Genomic DNA, 20,094 nt, shown 5'->3' on the forward strand with positions numbered 1-20,094 from the left:
CTGTTGTGCCTTTTCTTTTATTGTTCGGGTTTGTCTTGTAGCTGTCTCCTTTTCACACACTTTCTTATGTTCATTTTTCCTTGTGTTGAAACTCCTTCCTGTCTCCCCGATGTAAGTTTTATTGCATAATTGGCATGGAATCTCATATATGGTGTTGCATCTGTTGTCCGGATGTATTCTGTCTTTGGGATGAACCAGGATCTGACGGTGTTGCGTATGGTTTGACAGGTAGAAGGCGTGACCGACCTGTCAAACCAGACAGGAAGGCCACGCCTTCGGAAACATCAGCTGATAAAAGATGCATCACCAACAACATCCGGTGACACTCTGAGGAAGACGACAGTCGTACGTCGAAACATGTCAGGTAAACAAACCTAAAAACTAGATGTCTGATAAAAAAAGAAAAAACTAACCATATTTAATATATGACATAATGAACGTAATCGAAAGACGATCAGTTGATGGCAGAATGGAAGGAGGCGGTTCTTCTGGGGAATGCACACACTCATGGCCCATGAACCCATGTTTCAGTTTTCTGAAAGGATTGAAGATTTATTTCATTTTAAATGTTTGCTTTGTTTGCCGAAAACGAACCACATCACAGCCTACAAAAACTCGCCGTCCAACCTGCAGAAGCATACTGAGGTATGTAAACGTTTTATTCCAAGAGGAAGCTTGCAATGAAGTTGTCTCTGCTTTTAGAGCTAGCGATAACGTTGCAATAGCTATGCAGTCTGGTTACTCAAATAACTTTCTATGGATTTTCCCACCAAGTTGCCATAGCTTTGTCCACGGCTAACGTTAACACATAGCTAGTTAACTTGGACACTGTTAGTTAGCATGTAAAAACAGAGTTACACGAACATGAATAATGTTAACTTATCTGAAGTCCTTTCAGAAATATGTTTTAGCATAATCTTGCCAAATAAACAGAATGTAGAAATCTTTCTTTCTAGTAACGTTAGCTACCCAATATGATTTCAAGTTTGAAACGAGTTTGCTAGCATGTCAGGTGGAGCTTCAGCTCTACAGGTTCTACAAGCTAGTCAGTAAATCCAGTAGTTGCTTCAGAGACATTAGGTTTTGTAAGCATTGTGGCAATAATACAACGATGCATTGACAGAAAATGTACTTTTAATACTTAAGTATTTTTAAAAGCAAGTACTTCAATACTTTAACTTAACTAAAAATTTGACTGTACAACTTTCGCTTGTATCAGAGTAACATTTGACCAGTGGGATCTGTACTTTGACTTAAGTAATGACGTTTGGTACTTTGTCCACCTCTGACGACAACAAGCACTTTAATATAAAAGTAATTAGAACGACTGAAAGAAATCAGTACTGTGGTTTAACGAGAATTGCTTGTATTTAATAAACTAGGACCCATTGGTGTATTCAGACTTTTCTTTCTTGTAACGACACAAAAAACATCACCGTAGTTATTAAATAATACGCTTTAAAGATGAAGGTTAAGGGGTTAAGTAGTCATGGATAGGATAGAATGTACATACTATTGCTGAACTACAGTTTCACTTCAAGTTTGTTGCCAATGAATCCTGAAGCCATGAAATTTGTTCTTGAGTGATTTAAAGGATTTGTTTCAGAATGAAAGTTTCAGACTTCCAGTGCAGCTTCATGATGAGACTCACTGTTGCAGTAAATTATGCCGTACAGAGCAAATCACTGAAATGAATGTCTGGGATGAACACCGCTGGAATGATCCAAAGTCATTTGATTCCAAACTTATCCTTTAAGGAGTAACGTAACTTATGATTTTGAACAGTTTACTGGAGTATCATTATATTGGATCATGCATGCTTCATAGAAGTTCCAAGTTTAAGGATAACCATGAGTTAATATGTATGATTTTTCTACCTGCCTTTACCTTTTTTTTTTTAAACCCTTCAAACAAAAACCCATCATGCTCACCATGAAGAAATGTATTATCACACTTACATGTCAAGCATTTTGGCAACATTGAGTGAAAATTCTGAATCAAAAATCCTTGAATAGAAGAAAAACCTTTTTGTATACGGTCATAACTAAACTATCTGACATTCTCAAGGTAGCCACAGGATGCATCATGCTCAAGAAATGGATCTTTAAAAAGGAGATTGTGTACAATTGTAATATTTTTGTCCTGGTTTAGAAAACTTAGCACTTCTGTCCATTCTCTGTGCACACACTCCTCAGAGTTACTGTACTTCTGAATCTTTCTCACACTTGCAAATATCAGCAATTTGCACAGGAGACTAGACGCTTGTTCTTGCCATTGCAGAAAACTACCACCCATACAGTGGTGCTTAAAGTTTTTGAACCCTTTAGAATTTTCTATATTTCTGCATAAATATGACCTAAAACATCATCAGATTTTCACACAAGTCCTAAAAGTAGATAAAGAGAACCCAGTTAAACAAATGAGGCAAAAATATTATACTTGGTCATTTATTTATTGAGGAAAATGATCCAGTATTATATATCTGTGAGTGGCAAAAGTATGTGAACCTTTGCTTTCAGTATCTGGTGTGACCCCCTTGTGCAGCAATAACTGCAACTAAACGTTTCCGGTAACCGTTGATCAGTCCTGCACACCGGCTTGGAGGAATTTTAGCCCATTCCTCCGTACAGAACAGCTTCAACTCTGGGATGTTGGTGGGTTTCCTCACACGAACTGCTCGCTGCAGGTCCTTCCACAACATTTTGATTAGATTAAGGTCAGGACTTTGACTTGGCCGTTCCAAAACATTAACTTTATTCTTCTTTAACCATTCTTTGGTGGAACAACTTGTGTGCTTGGGGTCGTTGTCTTGCTGCATGACCCACCTTCTCTTGAGATTCAGTTCATGCACAGATGTCCTGACATTTTCCTTTAGAATTCACTGGTATAATTCAGAATTCATTGTTCCATCAATGATGGCAAGCTGTCCTGGTCCAGATGCAGCAAAACAGGCCCAAACCATGATACTACCACCACCATGTTTCACAGATGGGATAAAAGTTCTTATGCTGGAATGCAGTGTTTTCCTTTCTCCAAACATAACACATCATTTAAACCAAAAAGTTCTATTTTGGTCTCATCCGTCCACAAAACATTTTTCCAATAGTCTTCTGGCTTGTCCACGTGATCTTTAGCAAACTGCAGATGAGCAGCAATGTTCTTTTTTGAAAGCAGTGGCTTTCTCCTTGCAACCCTGCCATGCACACCATTGTTGTTCAGTGTTCTCCTGATGGTGGACTCATGAACATTAACATTAGCCAATGTGAGAGAGGCCTTCAGTTGCTTAGAAGTTACCCTGAGGCCCTTTGTGACCTCACCAACTATTACATGCCTTGCTCTTGGAGTGATCTTCGTTGGACGACCACTCCTGGGGAGGGTAACAATGGTCTTGAATTGCCTCCATTTGTACACAGTCTGTCTGACTGTGGATTGGTGGAGTCCAAACAGATGGTTTTGTAACCTTTTCCAGCCTGATGAGCATCAACAATGCTTTTTCTGAGGTCCTCAGAAATCTCCTTTGTTCGCGCCATGATACCGTACACTTCCACAAACATGTGTTGTGAAGGTCAGACTTTGATAGATCCCTGTTCTTTAAATAAAACAGGGTGCCCACTCACACTTGATTGTCATCCCATTGATTGAAAACACCTGACTCTAATTTCACCTTCAAATTAACTGCTAATCCTAGAGATTCACATACTTTTGCCACTCACAGATATGTAATATTGGATCATTTTCCTCAATAAATAAATGACCAAGTATAATATTTTTGTCTCATTTGTTTAACTGGGTTCTCTTTATCTACTTTTAGGACTTGTGTGAAAATCTGATGATGTTTTAGGTCATATTTATGCAGAAATATAGAAAATTCTAAAGAGTTCACAAACTTTCAAGCACCGCTGTATTTTCTCCTCTCTTTTTTTCTAAACAAACCTTTTCCATTGACCTATATTTTGTACTCTGCTTTCTTTTTTCACTCCTTTTAGTCAAACTCTGCTCAGATTCAGTTTTTCCACCAGATAACCACCAGTATATATTTTTTTCCTCCAAGGCACAAAGCAGCCTAACAATTAGCTTACAGCAGTGCATGCCTCTGGGTCTTTACAAACCATTTACTGGCTTTAAAATCTAACCTAAAGTTAAATCATGATATTAAAACATACACATTAGTTATATAGCCATACATGAGTACATTATTTGGAATGAACAGATATTGTGTTCCAAATAGCTACGAATACAGATGCAAATAGGAGGTGCACTGTTTATTTATTTATTTATTTATTTTTAAATAAGCAAGAAAAGTTAACAGAACATCTGGTTGAGACTAGGTGTGTGCAGCACTGGGATCCTGCTGGACCCAAGAAAAAAAAGCTTTTCCTCATGCCAACAGTCAGGTCTAAAGCTCGTGGGACAAAGAAAGCTCACATTCATTAACAGCATTCATTCATTCATCCTTAATAACTGCCTGTCAGGGTTGCAGTATTTTAAACTTTGAAATCCATTAGAAAATATTCCAGTCAGGTAAAAACAAATAATAGTACAAGCCAGATTTCAAAACAGTCCCATGCGCATCACTAATTGCGAATTGTTAACTCAAGCGATTTCGCTGAGGTTGAACTGTCAGAGCCAGAATTCACAGGTCATCTTGACAATGCTGCCATGTCTACCTCTGTTCCCCCACCCCAGTATTTTCAGATGCATAGTAGTAGTAGGGCTCATATTTAATAACCTGGGTTAGTCCACACCTGCTTTGCGTTTAAATCCAAGCTGCATTGAGTTGCACACTTAATACATCCATATTTCTGTAGATTTTGTGTGGAGGGGGGATGAGAGTGGTGGGAAGTGGGGTCGGTCAGTGCAGGGCCCCAGGCGACCACCCCTTTCACACTCGCCCATGTGTGATGTCTCGGTCCAAACCTTACCTACCCATTATCATGTCCAGGAAGTTCCAGTGTGAACAATTTTTTTTGCCTTCTTTGACATTTGACAAAGGATTTATTCAGGCATAATATCATAGCTGCCATTCAAAAACCAAAAAGCCGACAGTTGCCTGACAAAGTCCAATTCTAACACCTTGTCATCCTTTCAGCCCAAAATGAAAGAACATTGTCAAAAACATGTCAACTTGCATTGTATTTGGACTTGAGCTATTGTAATCCGTGATATCACGTTAACCCTGTATTAAGGTCAACCTACAATGAAGCACACTGAAAGCGAGTGCCTAGAGACACACTTTGGTTCATAAGTTTTACATCTTTTTATTGCTGGGATTGAAAACCAAACACACAGACACATGATTCGACAAAGTGAATTTATGCAGCATCTCTAAAGGCTACTGATGAGCCACTAAAGCTCTCTAATGTTGGCTATTTTGGTGAACAACGCAAGGGCAGTTCTCTTGTTTTCTCTGATCAAGCACCATGTAACGCAGCTCATGAATATGCTAATGCACTCCACCAAAAAGGCACCATGCTGTGTTTTTCAAATGAGACAAAGCGAAGTGGGGGAAACTTTTCACAGACTAATCCAATGTTTTAAAGACGCAAGTCAGAACGCAGCACAACTCCAAGCATCAGTGATTTCATGGCTTGAACATCCTACATTCAATGGAAACGTGCTGATCCAGTGAATATGTGCTATGTACTGATAAAAGAAGCCACTCTACAAGCTAGGGTTAGTAATGACATTCTACAGTACAGCAGACGGATGCACCAGCTGAACGCAAGCTCTACTGTAGCCTAGTTTGTACATAAATTGACATTATGTTGGAGTTTACTAAGTACTAAAAAATAAAAAAATAAAATAACGGTTGCACCAAGTAATATATTTTCAGTGTAGGCTGAAGTTTAAATTAACACCGATCCCTACAGTCTGCAACTGTAGCCCATCCACCTGAAGGTTTGACATGTTGCAATGCTTTTCTGCTCACCATGGTTGTAAAGACTGGTTATTTAAAGCTGTGTTCACATATATACCGGTACGACAGTGGTATAACTGTATCGATACAAAGTACACCGGTACAGTTTAGTGCATCTGTCCACACTAGCGAGAAATGTTTGCGGTTTTCTTTCACGGTAGTTGAAATGCGCGAAATGTTTACGTGGTTACCGAGTAACTTTCTTCTGAGAATATGGTGGATGAAACAACGTGTGTGTGCTTTTTGTTGTCAATGTACCGTACAGTCTGTATTTCTGGTGGTCATTTATTCAGTTGAATCGTATAAAACGCGCGAGGCAGCTGAGAAAGAAACAAAGAAAACGAATCTCCTGTTCCAACTGTTCCTGGCATCGCTTGTCTCCCCAAAGCTCCAACAAACACATAACTTCGTCTTTGCTCCATGTAGCTCCACGGTTGTTTTGAGCCATTTTGATGTTTTATTTACAGCTGGAAAGCACGTGCGTATTGTATTGTATGAATAACCCAGAAGAAGTAGGAATGGTTCATTGCGCATGCGCATTATATTTGTATCGATACAGAGCCGCTTCATCTGTCCACACTACGGCGAAGCGCTACAGTACCGATACTGTACCGGTACGAAACCCATACATTTGTGGGTTTCGTACCAATACAGTTATACCGCTACAGTACCGGTATAGTTGCTAGTGTGGACAGGTGTTGCGGTATGAAAGTAGTATCGTATCGGTACAAAATCCCTAGTGTGGACAGGGTAAAAGTTAGTTGTCCTGTCTGCTCAAACCAGGCTGGACATTCTTATCAGATGTCTCTCATCAACAAGTCGTTTCAGCCCACAGAACTGCCACTCAGTGGATGCTTTTTTGTTTTCCGGACGTTTTATTTTTCTCCATTATGAAGATACAACTGTATCTGCATGATTTTATGCATTGTGCTCCTGCCACATGATTGGTTGATTAGATAATTACATGAAAGAGCAGCGAAACAGGAGTTTCTATTAAAGTGAAGGTAAAAAAAAAAAAACATTAACCCCTTCCCCATGTCTTGACCTGCCTCAATCATGGATGTAGCATTTCTTGTTTATGTTAAATCATGTCCGCTGACATCATGGGGGAAACCATAGCCGAATGGTTAGAGAAGCAGCTTTGGGACCAAAAGGTCACTGGTTTGATTCTCTGAAGTGCCCTTGAGCAAGGCACCTAACACCCCGGCTGCTCTGGGTATGTTATACGTCGCTCTGGATAAGAGCATCTGCTAAATGGCTGTAATGTAATGTTTCTGATTGGCTAGTGATGGAGAAATATGATACTCTTTTTATGCAGACTTTATACACTACTAGTTACAGCATACTGTCTGTGGTGCAACCAAAATCCTACAGCACACTAGTTTTAAACTCTCTACATATGGTTTAGATCCGCACTGACTTATGATCGAATGCAAGTTCAGCTGGTGCAACTGGCTCCTGGGGTCTGAGGTGATGAGATGGGTCTCCTTCTGGATAAGACTATCTCACCTCCTCAGCCCTGACAAACATCTGCTCAGGAAGTTTCTCTTCCTTACTATAGGTGCTCTTTTGCTTTCTATGATGAGCGCCAACAATGTGCTCTTCAACAGTCTAAGTGAGAAATGCAGGAGTGTAACAGGCAAGTTAAAAGGGGCAAACAACACCACACACTGCCCCGGCATACTCACTAAGAGCTGCAGTGGTTGGAGGATTTGTGGTTGGAGTCACTGAAGACACTGGAAGATGTTAAGAACATAGTGAGGTGTGCTTGATTTGCCAGTACTTTCACAGCAGCACATCATAATCCCATTCAATCGACTCATAGATTGCACTTAATCCTGATGAATAACAGCGAATGACAGTAAACATACAGTACCTTTGGCAGAAGATCCATTTAGGGCGCTTGTTACAGGTTTCCCATATTTGAATATAGGCTAATACTACAGTCTTTGATGTATAACATGCATCAAAAGCAAGCATGTCCTTTTCCAACGGCTTTGTCCTATCTTAAAGTCAGCTGTCACGAATCATTCGAACATTTTTACATTACTGACACAGTACTGAAAGCAAATAGCTAAACCTCTTCTAGATCTACTGTTGGGGACACAAGGATGAGAGATATTGATTTTTCTGGATCAAAACACATCAAATCTTTTGAAAGAGAAGTGAAAATCCAAGTGGAAAGAAGCTTTGAAGACTGCGCTTTACCATTGTCCATTAATCAATAAAAAAAGGGTTCAATCCTTCCACATTTAAAAGACGTCTTTCAAGTCATGAAAAAAAAATCATTTATCACAGAGTTTCTTTATGAAAAAGTTTGGGAACCTGTACTTTTTTTTTTTTTGCTGAAAAAGGGTAAAACATGAATGAAATTAGTATTCTGGAAGTTGAAAATCCTATTTCAGTCATAACCACATCAAGACCAACTTCAAAAAGAGAAATATTCTAATCTCCACCATGACTCATATCACGTCATGATGACTCCAGCTGCACACTTGCCTAGTAGCATCTTCTCCTTTAGGCTACTTGGCGAAAAATTGGATTCGCACTGTAGAATAATTGCCTGGGAGACCGTTATTGCCGATGACATTATCATCTTCGAGACCTCCGCATCAATCTAACTCACGTCTCTGAGTGAAGGATGGTGTGCACTACCATGAACTAAGAGCCAAGGTGTAAAATGATAAGCTCTTACAGTGGAAGGTAATAATATAACAAGAGGCAAAAAAAAAAAAAACCCTGAAAAACTACCCCTATTTCCTGCTTGGAGCCAAACTTAATAATCAAGAAAAAGCTCAGACTGTTAGTGAGCTCAATTTCTGACAGATATCAAGGAGAAACTCACTTATGAGTCTTTGCTAGTATAATAAGGACTGCATTAGATATGTATGCAGCAAGCCTGTCAATTTCTGCTTTATTCATGAAAGGGGTTCTTGGACACAAACGAAATTATAGGTATTAAGAAATACGAGGACACTATTGCGGTAGCCGAAACCTATTCCTCCAAGCAAAAGTCCTCATTCAAATTCTAAATTAAAACATGCATCTTTATTTGAAGATAAAATTTTCAGCTCGGGTATAGACTTAATTAAGCAATTTTTCAACTCCACCATTGCCAACTGTATCGTAATCATATGTACGTGTGGTGGCCTTCAAAGACCCTTCACATGATCAAATTTTAACATGTACCGTTAAATATAATTCCGAAACCTACAGGCTATCCTAAACTGAAGCTATTCCCAAGCAGAAGTACTGTAAAGTTATAACAATTTAAAGTCAAAACAGTGAGAACAATGAGAAAAAAAAAATCACATTTAAACACACTATTCCAATTTGAGCAAACGATACCCAGACTACTTCTGCATTTATAACCTCATCTACTTCGAGAAAAACATGATTGACAATTTTTGAAATTAATTATACACTTATGATGCGAAGTGAGTTCTCATTTTGAATATGAGCTTCATCTACAGTCTCTCATCACCTGAGGTAAAAGTCACTCAAGGCTTTTAAAGACAAGTTTCATCATTGTCTCGTTACCTGTCTGATCTCTGTATATATATCAACACTGGTGTTGAAATAATTGCCACTTAACTCAAATCAGCTGCGGATGGTTTGTTTTTTAATGCATTTTTCCGAGTCCTCTTTCATTAGCACAGAGTGTATAAGTGCTCTTCTTTGGTTTGATGATGACGTCATGATGCAGGATATTTTGACAGCCATCACGGCCACTTTGACAACAGAAGGTTTATGCAACGTTCACACTGCTATGCTATGTAACTACCCAAAAACTTTTATCAAATTGTGACAAAAACATACTTACCCTTACAAAAAAGAAGTTTATTCAAGTGTGCTTCTAGTATACTTCTTTTAAACTAAAAATAAGAGAGTATGCTTTCAGTTTCTTTTTTATTTACTTGAGATAATACTTAATAAAGTTCTATGTCAGTATACTTGGCTTATACTGAAAAGTATATAGAAAAGTCTAAGGATATTAAACTTATACTTAAACTTTTGATCAAGATATACTTAACAAAAGTGTAAGAAAGTATTCAAATATTTGTGCCTTATGTTTAAGTGTGGGGCGGCACGGTGGTGTAGTGGTTAGTGCTGTCGCCTCACAGCAAGAAGGTCCGGGTTCGAGTCCCGTGGCCAGCGAGGGCCTTTCTGTACGGAGTTTGCATGTTCTCCCCGTGTCCGCGTGGGTTTCCTCCGGGTGCTCCGGTTTCCCCCACAGTCCAAAGACATGCAGTTTAGGTTAACTGGTGACTCTAAATTGACCGTGAGTGTGAATGGTTGTCTATGGCTACAGCAACGAGATTTTATTTTTAAATATCGCGTCCACATGGGCAACGGATCAGTAAAATATCAGGTCCATATGGCAACGCAACGCTTGCTGAAAATGATGCAATACACATGCCACACCTCTACGTGCGCTGTAAGACGGTCCTATCGGAGACACCAGAACAATAGAAGAAGCAGGACGCATGCGCATAAACCCCTTCTTCTGTAGCATCAGCCACAAAGTTTTGATTATTAATTAGTAGCGTAAAATAGTATCTATTGTCTAAGACACTTATTTATATTTCATATTAAAACGTCTATGTCAATTAATACATAGAAAGCCTGGCCAGGCGCTGAACGTTCTTCTGCCTTCACTTTAAGAGAAATTCAGGGCGAGCATGAGCCTAGGTTCTTCTCTGTCACTGTCACACGCACACACCTTCTCACTCCCTATCCTATGGATATAGTCCCTTTAAATCACGTGCTCGTTTTTTGAATGGAGACGTGGAAAGAGGAATGAATGGGGGTAGATGGAAGTCGGTACGCCAACATTCTGATATCCTCCAGAATTATTTAATGGTCTGGAATAAATTGAATGCTACACGTTGATGGATTACTTTGTTCTTCTACGCCCTTTTTGAGGAATGAATTGTCGGACTTAAACCAACATCTGAAGAGGTGAGATCGCTCCTTTTTTTTCCCTATTTTTGCTGGCGGGATTGACTCTGCCCTAAGGGCTATTCTCTCTCTCTCTCTCTCACTTTGCACCATTACACAATAAATATTCACAGTGAAAATATTTTGTAAGCGCGTTTCATGAACCAAGTTATAGGGTTTGTTGACAACTCGCATCGAGTTCGTTACACTTCTACTCGGCGTGAAGCACTCACAGTCATGTGGTTGTGACGTCATCGTAAACAAATCCGTTCTACTCATCCAGACGACTTCGCAATGGCGCCGTTACCAGATTTTTCCACTCTGGAACCCGTTCTCAAAAGATTTCATTTTGGGGCACCCAAAACGCCGGTGCCTTGTGGACGCCAGGCCGAAACGATAAACAATTTTATCAGATTCACCTGAATCCGTTGCCATGTGGACAGGGCCTATGTGTCAGTCCTGTGATGACCTGGCGACTGGTTCAGGGTGTACCCCGCCTTTCGCCCGTAGTCAGCTGGGATAGGCTCCAGCTTGCCTGCGACCCCGTAGAACAGGATAAAGCGGCTACAGATAATGAGATGAGATGTTTAAGTGTACTTGCCCTGTAGTTGTGCTTATCCTTTTGATCATAGCCTATAAAATACTTCTTTTTCACACACATTGGCTTCATTGTGATATATGGCAGCATGCTTTCTGTCACTGCTCTTTGCTGGGTTGGACAGCGTTGTTGACTCTTAGGTATGTCTGTGGCTCCATATAAGTTTTTTTTTTTTTCTCCTGAGTGGGATAATACATTTTTTTATTTATTTCTTTTTCTTTAGAGCTTGGATGTCAATTTCAGTGGTCATTGCCGTGTTTTTATACTTTGGCATTTAATACAATGTTGCTTTAAATTTTGATTTTTAAAGAAAATGAATATGTTCTTAATCCTGAGTATCTGTTGTTATTTTGTGAATTCTTACCTTTATAACTTCATTGTACCTTCAGGTACAAAACATTTAAGTTGTCTACTGGTAGTGTGCATGAGGTAAGGGTTAGGGCTAGAAAACTAATAGTATATCTAGAAGGGTAATTGCAGTATACTTCAAAACTAAAACGTGGACTACAGTAGATGTATATAACCAGTAACTAATAGTATATTTCCATTATGCTATTAAAGTATACTTTTATAAACTAAAAAGTGGACTAGAAGTGTGTAATGTGTAAACCAATAGTATATTTCCAGCATACTACAAAGTATACTTTAGTAAACTAAAAAATTGGACTAGAAGTATAAAACAAATAAACTCATACTTCCAGTATACTATGAAGTATGTTTTTGTAAACTAAAGAGTGGACAAGTATAGAACGAGTAAACTATTAGTATACAAGTTTACTTGTGGTATACTTGCAGTACAAAATAAAAAAAAATACTAGTTGTATACTCAGAGTTTACTTCTTTTAGACTTAAAGTACACTTTTTATAAACTAACAGTGGGCCGATTTAGTCCCAAGAAGTATAAGATTAGTTTACTTACAAGTATACTGTAAGCACATTGATATCAGCATACTTGGTACACAAAAGTATACTTAAGGAAATATACTTTACTTAAGTATACTTAATTAAATGAACTTAAAGTATACTTCTTTTTGATAAGGGTAGCTAACAAGGTTTTAGACATATTTAGCCACACTGACTGCATTTCCTTTTAACACGATCCTTGCATGCAGAAACCTAAGACAAGGTTAGAAATGAGCCAAAATAAAAACTTTTCTACTGTAAGTAATTTTGGTAAAATATATTTACGTTTTGTGAAAGATATTATGTCAAACTGTATTTTTGGCAGAAACACTCCTAGTCAAAGGATTTTGGATCAAAACCCGATTTTTCAAATTTTTTTTTTTTTTTGTTGCCATTTTCAAGAATTCAGCAAAAGCGATTTTTTTCCCAGGCTGCATATGACCGCTTTATATACTGTAACTCAACTAAGAACATCAGTTTTCAGTGTATTAAATTTGAAAAACTTGGTCCGACACTTGGGGTTCCTCGAGGTTTGTTGGAGAGTTAAAGATCCTAGCTAGCTTGAGAGTGCTAGACAGAACCTTGTTTCCCTAAAACGTTATGTCTGTCAATGGGCTTGCATGAAGGAAGCTTTAGCATACTCTGAATAATAACAGGTAAAAATAATTGCCTCTATGGACTATCACTTATTATCAAATTAGAAGTGTTTTGTATCAAATAGAATGGAAAGGTAGTTGAATAGTCCATCAAGAGACATTGAAATTAATGCACTTATGGTAAGGACACTCTGCCAGGGTATAGGATTGTCTTGCCTCCTGTTCCCATGGCTTTAAAGTTCACTCATGAAAAGGAGATAATTGCATAACAGCAGAAGATTATCATCTCTGAATTCAATTGCACAGAGTAGTCTGAAAAGAATGACACAAGGTGTCATGTTGGTCGTGTTGACTTCTGACGGCTATCATTTCCTGTCCATCATCATTTGTACTGAAGGTTTTAAGGCCAAGTTTACATTAGACCGTATCTGTCTCGTTTTCTTCGCGGATGCACTGTCCGTTTACATTAAAACGCCTGGAAACGCCGGGAAACGGGAATCCGCCAGGGTCCACGTATTCAATCCAAATTGTGTCTGGTCCGGTGCTGTGTAAACATTGAGAATACGCGGATACGCGGCTACGCTGTGCTGAGCTCTAGCTGGCGTCGTCATTGGACAACGTCACTGTGACATCCACCTTCCTGATTCGCTGGCGTTGGTCATGTGATGCGACTGCTGAAAAACGGCGCGGACTTCCGCCTTGTATCACCTTTCATTAAAGAGTATAAAAGTATGAAAATACTGCAAATACTGATGCAAATACTGCCCATTGTGTAGTTATGATTGTCTTTAGGCTTGACATCCTTCCACTTGCAAGTGGTAAGTGACGCGCATGCCCGACATGCACCGAGATCACACACACAGCGGCTCAGTCCCAAATCACTGCTCGTGCGCTATACTCGCGCGCTCTGTGAGCTGTGCAGGGCCGGAGTGCGCACCCTCCAGAGGGCGCTCGCTGTTCAGGGCGGAGTGATTTGGAGCGCAGGATGCCTGCGGAGCCGAGCGTATCCGTGTATTGGCGTTGCTGTGTGCACGCGAATCGTGTATTGGCGTTGCTGTGTGCACACTAATCGTTTTAAAAACGTTAATCTGATGATCCGCTGATACGGTCTAATGTAAACCCCACCTAAGACTCAGTTTGATGGTGTATTGAGATAGATTGGCATACAGCAAGCGGGTTGGAGATGGACTGGTCTGTGCAGGGGTAAAGCTCTGAAGTGTTTGAGCTGATGACTCTCTGGGACCGAACAGTCTCTGCACTATGGACTGTTGCACTCATATTACACCCTGCTCAACTTGTAAATGTCGTCAAGATACAGCAGTAAGAGCGGACACAAATCCATCCACTTCCACTGTTTCACGCCTCACAGGATTAACATGAGTAGAGAACGAGGTCTCCAGATGAGCTGTTAAAGCTGTCATCCTTGATATAGTTTTCTCTACTTTGAAACTGGGCCTCTCACTCACTTGGGCTTATAGGTAGGTTTTCATGCTTGGTGTTGGCTGCTGCCATCCAGACACATTTTCTAGGCTGCATTTACATTGTGGGCCTTCATGCACACTTCCAATATTTTGGACACAGTCTGATTGTTTTGTCCCATCTGTTCACATATACATAGGACCTGATCCATATCGGATGCTGAAGTCAGCATCATTCTTTACCAAAATAAGCTCAGCTTAAGACACTGATTCCCGTGTGATAATTGTGGTCTGTAGCTTCTTATGTGAGTCAGGACCAACTGTATCTTTGCTCTGCCATGGCCTGAGAAATGTCCTTGTAGTCTGGTAGCCTTGGGAACATGCGTTTAATTCCTCCCAGTATGAGAATTCACAGCACCAAGTTGTGACTGTTGGGTCCTTGAGCAGGACGCTTAACCCCCAACTGTTCAAATGTATCCTGCCAAACTTGTAAGTTGTTTTGGAACTTACATGTCAGCCAAATGAATAATATTTGTATCTGTTCAGATTAGTGCATCCTCCAGCGTTTGTACAGCTACAACAAGTAACCCATCTCAATACCCACTAAATTTTTAACATCCTTTAAAGGGGAACTGAAGGCAAATTTTTTATGATCAAAATTCTATTTCTCATTTTATTAAATATAGTAATGCATTTCTGATAGCTATTTTGTCACTGTTATGAGTGTTTGAAATATGCTCTGTAATATATCAGTCCATATGTCAAAGCAATGGCCGTAAACGAGATTCGTTGAGACCTATGTGAGACATCATAGGACGGAAGTAAAACATACAGTGGAAATCAAACGCTACGTTCACACTGCAAGGCTTAATGCTCAATTCCGATTTTTTTGTGAAATCCGATTTTTTTGTGAGGTCGTTCACATTAACAAATATATGCGACTTGTATGTGATCCTCAGTATGAACGAAAAGCGACCTAAAAGTGTTCCGCATGCGCATTGCAGGATACGACGACGTCACACGCAGTGAGCATGGCCAGTGTTTACGGAAGTAAAACCGCCCGGTTGCGGTATGACCCATCCAATCTAGCTTGAATAGCTGCATCCCCCCAAATGGAAATCAGCTCCCTAACCTCTGCGTCCTTCCATTGAGAAGATTCAGAACCTTCACAGCCCGAAGCGTCCCTCGCATTGATGTCATGCGCAGGGGCGCAGATATGTTTTTTGAACTGGGGGGGACAAAAAACTGGGGGGGACAAAGCTGCCAGCAAACCAACCCCAACCCCGATATGCCTGTCAAACTTGTTGTTAGTAACCATAGCAACCAAGCTCGAGCTCGCAACCTGTGCAGTCTGCGCAGCTCAACCAACCGAATATCAGTCTTTGTTTTATGTGAGTTGTTGCAACTATGTATACACTGCCGTGCACCTCAATAAACCGAATGGTAATATATGTGTCGTTCATATTGTCAATAAAAGATCGGATACAGGTCACATATGGGCGAAAAGATCGGATTTGAGTCACTTCAGCCTGCAGTGTGAACGTAGCAAAATTGACCGACATCTGCCAACGTTGTCAAAAGATGCGCGCGCCCTCTTTCGAATGCTGATGTAATCAAGCCGGAAGCTTTGTTTGTTTTGAAAGCAATCAGGAAAGTTTGAAAAAAGTAGGCAGTAATCATCATTTAAACTCGTTTTTGTGCAATATTTCGTTTGGAAAACAGTTTTCAAAATGGTGGCACCGACACCTGGCTGACACTCCACGTTTCGAAGTCTCGCACAAGTCTCGTGAAGATCGCGCGGCTAAGCAACACCTGCCGTGGACCAAACGAACTAAATTCAACATGGCTAAAAACCGAATAGGCCGATAAGTAGAATATTTAATTGAAGTTAGTTGCCAATACGAGTCACGATATGAGGTTACTAAAATGGAAAACTTAATTGAATAACATGTTAATTAAGAAATAAAGCAAGTTTTAAAATGACTTCAGTTCTCCTTTAACACACCTGTCTCAAAGAAGACTTCGTTAAAGATGTCTGTTGTCTCCTCTGTAAGGAAGTGGAATAAGGAAGGAGAAGAAGCTCTGGCAATGGGCAACATTTCTTTGGTTCCCGAATTGGGTTTTGTGGGCTGGGCTCCAAAGGCAAGGTGGGTGCAGCTGCCAGAGCTCTGTGTGATGCTCACCAATCATTGTTCTGTCTCTGCTGCAACAAACCTGGATCAGTCAGCTAGACAGTCAGCTTTCAACTACCTCCATGCTGTGCATCTTCTAACAAACCAACCCTGTCACTGGCTGTGAAGTGTCATGGACAATGGCCAGGCCCCTGCAGCATTTTCTGTTAAGGATTGTTTACATGCCTCTCTATTATGACTTTCACTGGCATTGAGGTGGTGGCCAGAGGCGGCTTTATCAGCCAAGCCAGTCTCCCGAGTACTACCGAACATGACATTCTCTGAGCATCTGTTCACACTTCCACCATCTTCCTCCTCTGTGGATTTCAGTCATCGTGGGAATGCCTCGAGTGCTGAAGCTCTGATGAGTACCTGTCAGAGCTCCTTTACCTCTCAACAAATGTCAAAATGAAGATTTCTCCACTGTGTGGAAAGTTGTAGAGCGCGTTGCGATATTGAAGAGGCCATCGTGGGCTAAATGTCACATAACATTCTGGGCTGGTAAGGCAACGAGAATATGGATGCATCTTCTCTCGGTTTCCTTTTCTTTCAACTTACAAGACTTCCAAAAGAAAAACAAAACACTTAAAATGAGTTTCAGGTCAAAGAACTTAGGTTTTATTCTCAGGTGTGTGCACATAATGCCTTCTCCAGTACCTCACTCACTATGTTCAATAATGTGCAAAAAGTTCAGCAAGTCTTCGACTTTATATTCATATTGGTTCTGTTCCTGTGGCCAGGGACTGGCAGGTAAATACACTCCAGACTGTCAGCAGGGCTGTTTAGTAGTAATGTGACGACTGTCTGAGGCACTGAACTGTTCCAATTCTGTCATCTGTGAGCTGATGAATGTTGAGTGGATGTTCGCAGCATTTGGATCATTATGTCGCCAATCACCTCACACATCTATGGAGTCTATCTCAACAACAAGAGCAGACAATGTCATCCATCTCCAATAAACATGATCACATTATGGGATATGGGCTTTTCTATGCCTGTCTGCTTCTTTTCTCTTATAGCATAATGACTATGAGGACGTGTCCTCAAGCAAACTGAACCAGATCACTGACAAATGGGATCTAAACATAGTCACACCAAATGTTTTCTTTCAATACAACCCAAATACTTGTACTCATCACTTTGAATCAAACATTTTTAATGTGTTCCAGTGACCTATGCCTTAAATCACTGTATGATTAGTACGAGAAATAGCCATGACTAAACATCTACTATGCTGCAAGCTGCAGAAGTACATGATGGAGGAAGGAAATTATGCACTGGTGGTCACCAATCCTCCTGGAAATCCACTTTAATGGGTACAACTTGTACCCTAATCTAATCATCTTCTGAATGTACTGATTGACTCAAGGCCTGGTTTATGAAGGAACAGGGCTGGTGACCACTGGAGCAGGGACAGCTAAAGTGTAGCAATAGTCATATTTTCAGTTCCTAAAAATCTGCAAAACAATCCCAACAACAAACCTTTGTCCATATTCAAGTAATAAAATGGGAGCCCATCTGTAAGAGTATGTGAGAAAGAAAGAGATATGGCATGAGCTCTCTTGAGGTCTTTAATGCAAACATTCTACTTAACGCCTTACTTCAAGGAAACGAGCAAACAGGCACTTAATTCAGTGAGAAAACAGAATATTTCAAATCCAATTTCAGAGAGGTGTACGAGTCCACATGAAGCAGGGAATACTTTAAGTCCTCATTTGAATTTCTCATTTAGGCTTCACTACCTTTGGCTAATAGCTTCCAGGTGGATATGAAAGACATGCTTGGAGTAACTGGTAGAAAAGGAAACAAACTGAGATAAGAGAGTCAGAGCTAGAGAGAAATAAAGCACTTACTTGTGAAAGCATAGGCTGAGTTGTCCGGTGGAACAAAAACAAGATGGGAAACATGACGAGAAATGCAAAAAAACAGAAAGAGAGAACACGTGAGAACAGAAATGGACAAGATGGTAGAAAAGAAAGGTGAATCCAACTGGCCCCTTTAGGGTTAATTCAGCAAAACTTATCAGAACTACTCAAGGTCCTAAAGGAACCCAAAATGGCACAGAAGAACGACCTGATTAATCAGAGAGAAAAAATGAGAGCAGGAAAATGGGAGTGAATGGAGGTTGCTATAGAAGCAAAGGGTGGCCAAGCACAGATGGAAGCGTGATATACCAAGCAGATTGGTCTTACTGCCATCCTGCCTATGACTAATGGCTGGGCTAACCATAATAACAAACTACTGCTCTGTAGTAATCATTCACTTGCATGTCTAAAAAATGAAAAGTACAGATCTTCCCTGCTCTTTCTCTTGAGTTTGAGGATCTTCAGGAAGCAAAACAGCCAAGAAATATTGCTGCGTGAACTCTTTTCTTTGGTGATTTCATTACACAGCACTTCAGAGATGAATCAACTGAATTGTATCAGTGGAGAAATTCTTTTAATAAAAGACTGCAGAGAGAGCAGTAATTATGTGCATTTTTATAAAGTCGCTTAATCCCTACTAGTTTGGAAGGAAACCGAATTATCAAAGAGTCGTTGCTTCGCTATCGTCACTTTTCCCACATTCACTTATTTTTCTAATCTGCTTCTAAGCAGGCTGAGCAAAAAGACGCCTGTTATTCCATTCAGTAATTATCCAGCGGGTTGGGGAAAAAAAATTAAAAGATTAAAACACGTTTACAATGCATGGAAAGTGCTCCTTTAAAAAAATTACAGTGGAGAAAGTCCATTTTATTTTATTTCGAGTTCTAATTTGACGTCTGTTCTGTCACAATCCTGGCCAATTCAGCTAAAAACGGTGCCATAGCATCAATTTTCAAAATGAATGTTGTTAGTTTACCAGTGCATAAATAAGCATAAAAGATTTAATCATGTAACAACCTTTTGATTTGATTCAAAACACAACTGGAAACTCGTTGCTTTCACCAACCTAACCATTTATTGTGCCATCTACATTTAGTACTTTTATCTTTTAATTTACATATCCATTCATGGATGACAAATAAAAGGGGAAAAAACAAAGTGTATTCGAAAGGCGTTGGGCTGAATGAGCCATTAAAACAGCTTCAACTTGCTTTGGTACTGATTCTACAAGTCTCCAAAACCGTACTGGAGATATGAACACCATTCTTCTAAAAGAAAGATATTCCCTCATGTATCATCACTCCAAAATCTGTGTTCAATTAGATGTGAAGTGTGAAGGCCAGACCACACATTTAACATAATTTTCATCCTCAAAATTACAAGGATGAAACCATAATACCTTTCATAAAACCTTTCAGTGAACCCCATGCTTTGTTGATTGGGGTGGAGTCATCCTGGAACAGACCACTCCCATCAGGATAGGAACTTCGTACTGATTTGCAATGACATTTCCTTTGACGCAATATAACAGGGCCACCGGTTTTTCCTTTGTCACCCATCTGGCATATACTGTATACTGCATTTATACCACTTGTACAGAGTATTTGGTTTCTATTTTGAGCGTCCTCTGTGAATTAAATATAACCGACAGTGATATCTATGACCTTAGCTCAAATGATCTAATT

The 20,094-nt window shown here is 39.9% G+C and overlaps 1 protein-coding gene across 4 annotated transcripts in view; it reads right to left on the reverse strand.

Moving 5' to 3' along the window:
* The window catches only part of ncam1a (neural cell adhesion molecule 1a), a 780,402-nt gene that overhangs the window by 69,614 nt on the left and 690,694 nt on the right, over positions 1 to 20,094 (reverse strand). Inside the window, exons 14-15 of one of the 4 annotated variants that reach the window (XM_060936141.1) lie at positions 7,606 to 7,653; positions 2,826 to 2,828 (exon numbers count right to left, since the gene is read on the reverse strand). The exons of the other annotated variants lie outside the window; for them this stretch is intronic. Coding sequence (XP_060792124.1) covers positions 2,826 to 2,828; positions 7,606 to 7,653 — 51 coding nt within the window. The remainder of the gene's footprint in view (positions 1 to 2,825; positions 2,829 to 7,605; positions 7,654 to 20,094) is intronic. 4 annotated transcript variants of the gene reach the window in all.

Source organism: Neoarius graeffei, chromosome 12, assembly GCF_027579695.1.
Source record: "Neoarius graeffei isolate fNeoGra1 chromosome 12, fNeoGra1.pri, whole genome shotgun sequence".
Lineage (NCBI taxonomy): Eukaryota > Metazoa > Chordata > Actinopteri > Siluriformes > Ariidae > Neoarius > Neoarius graeffei.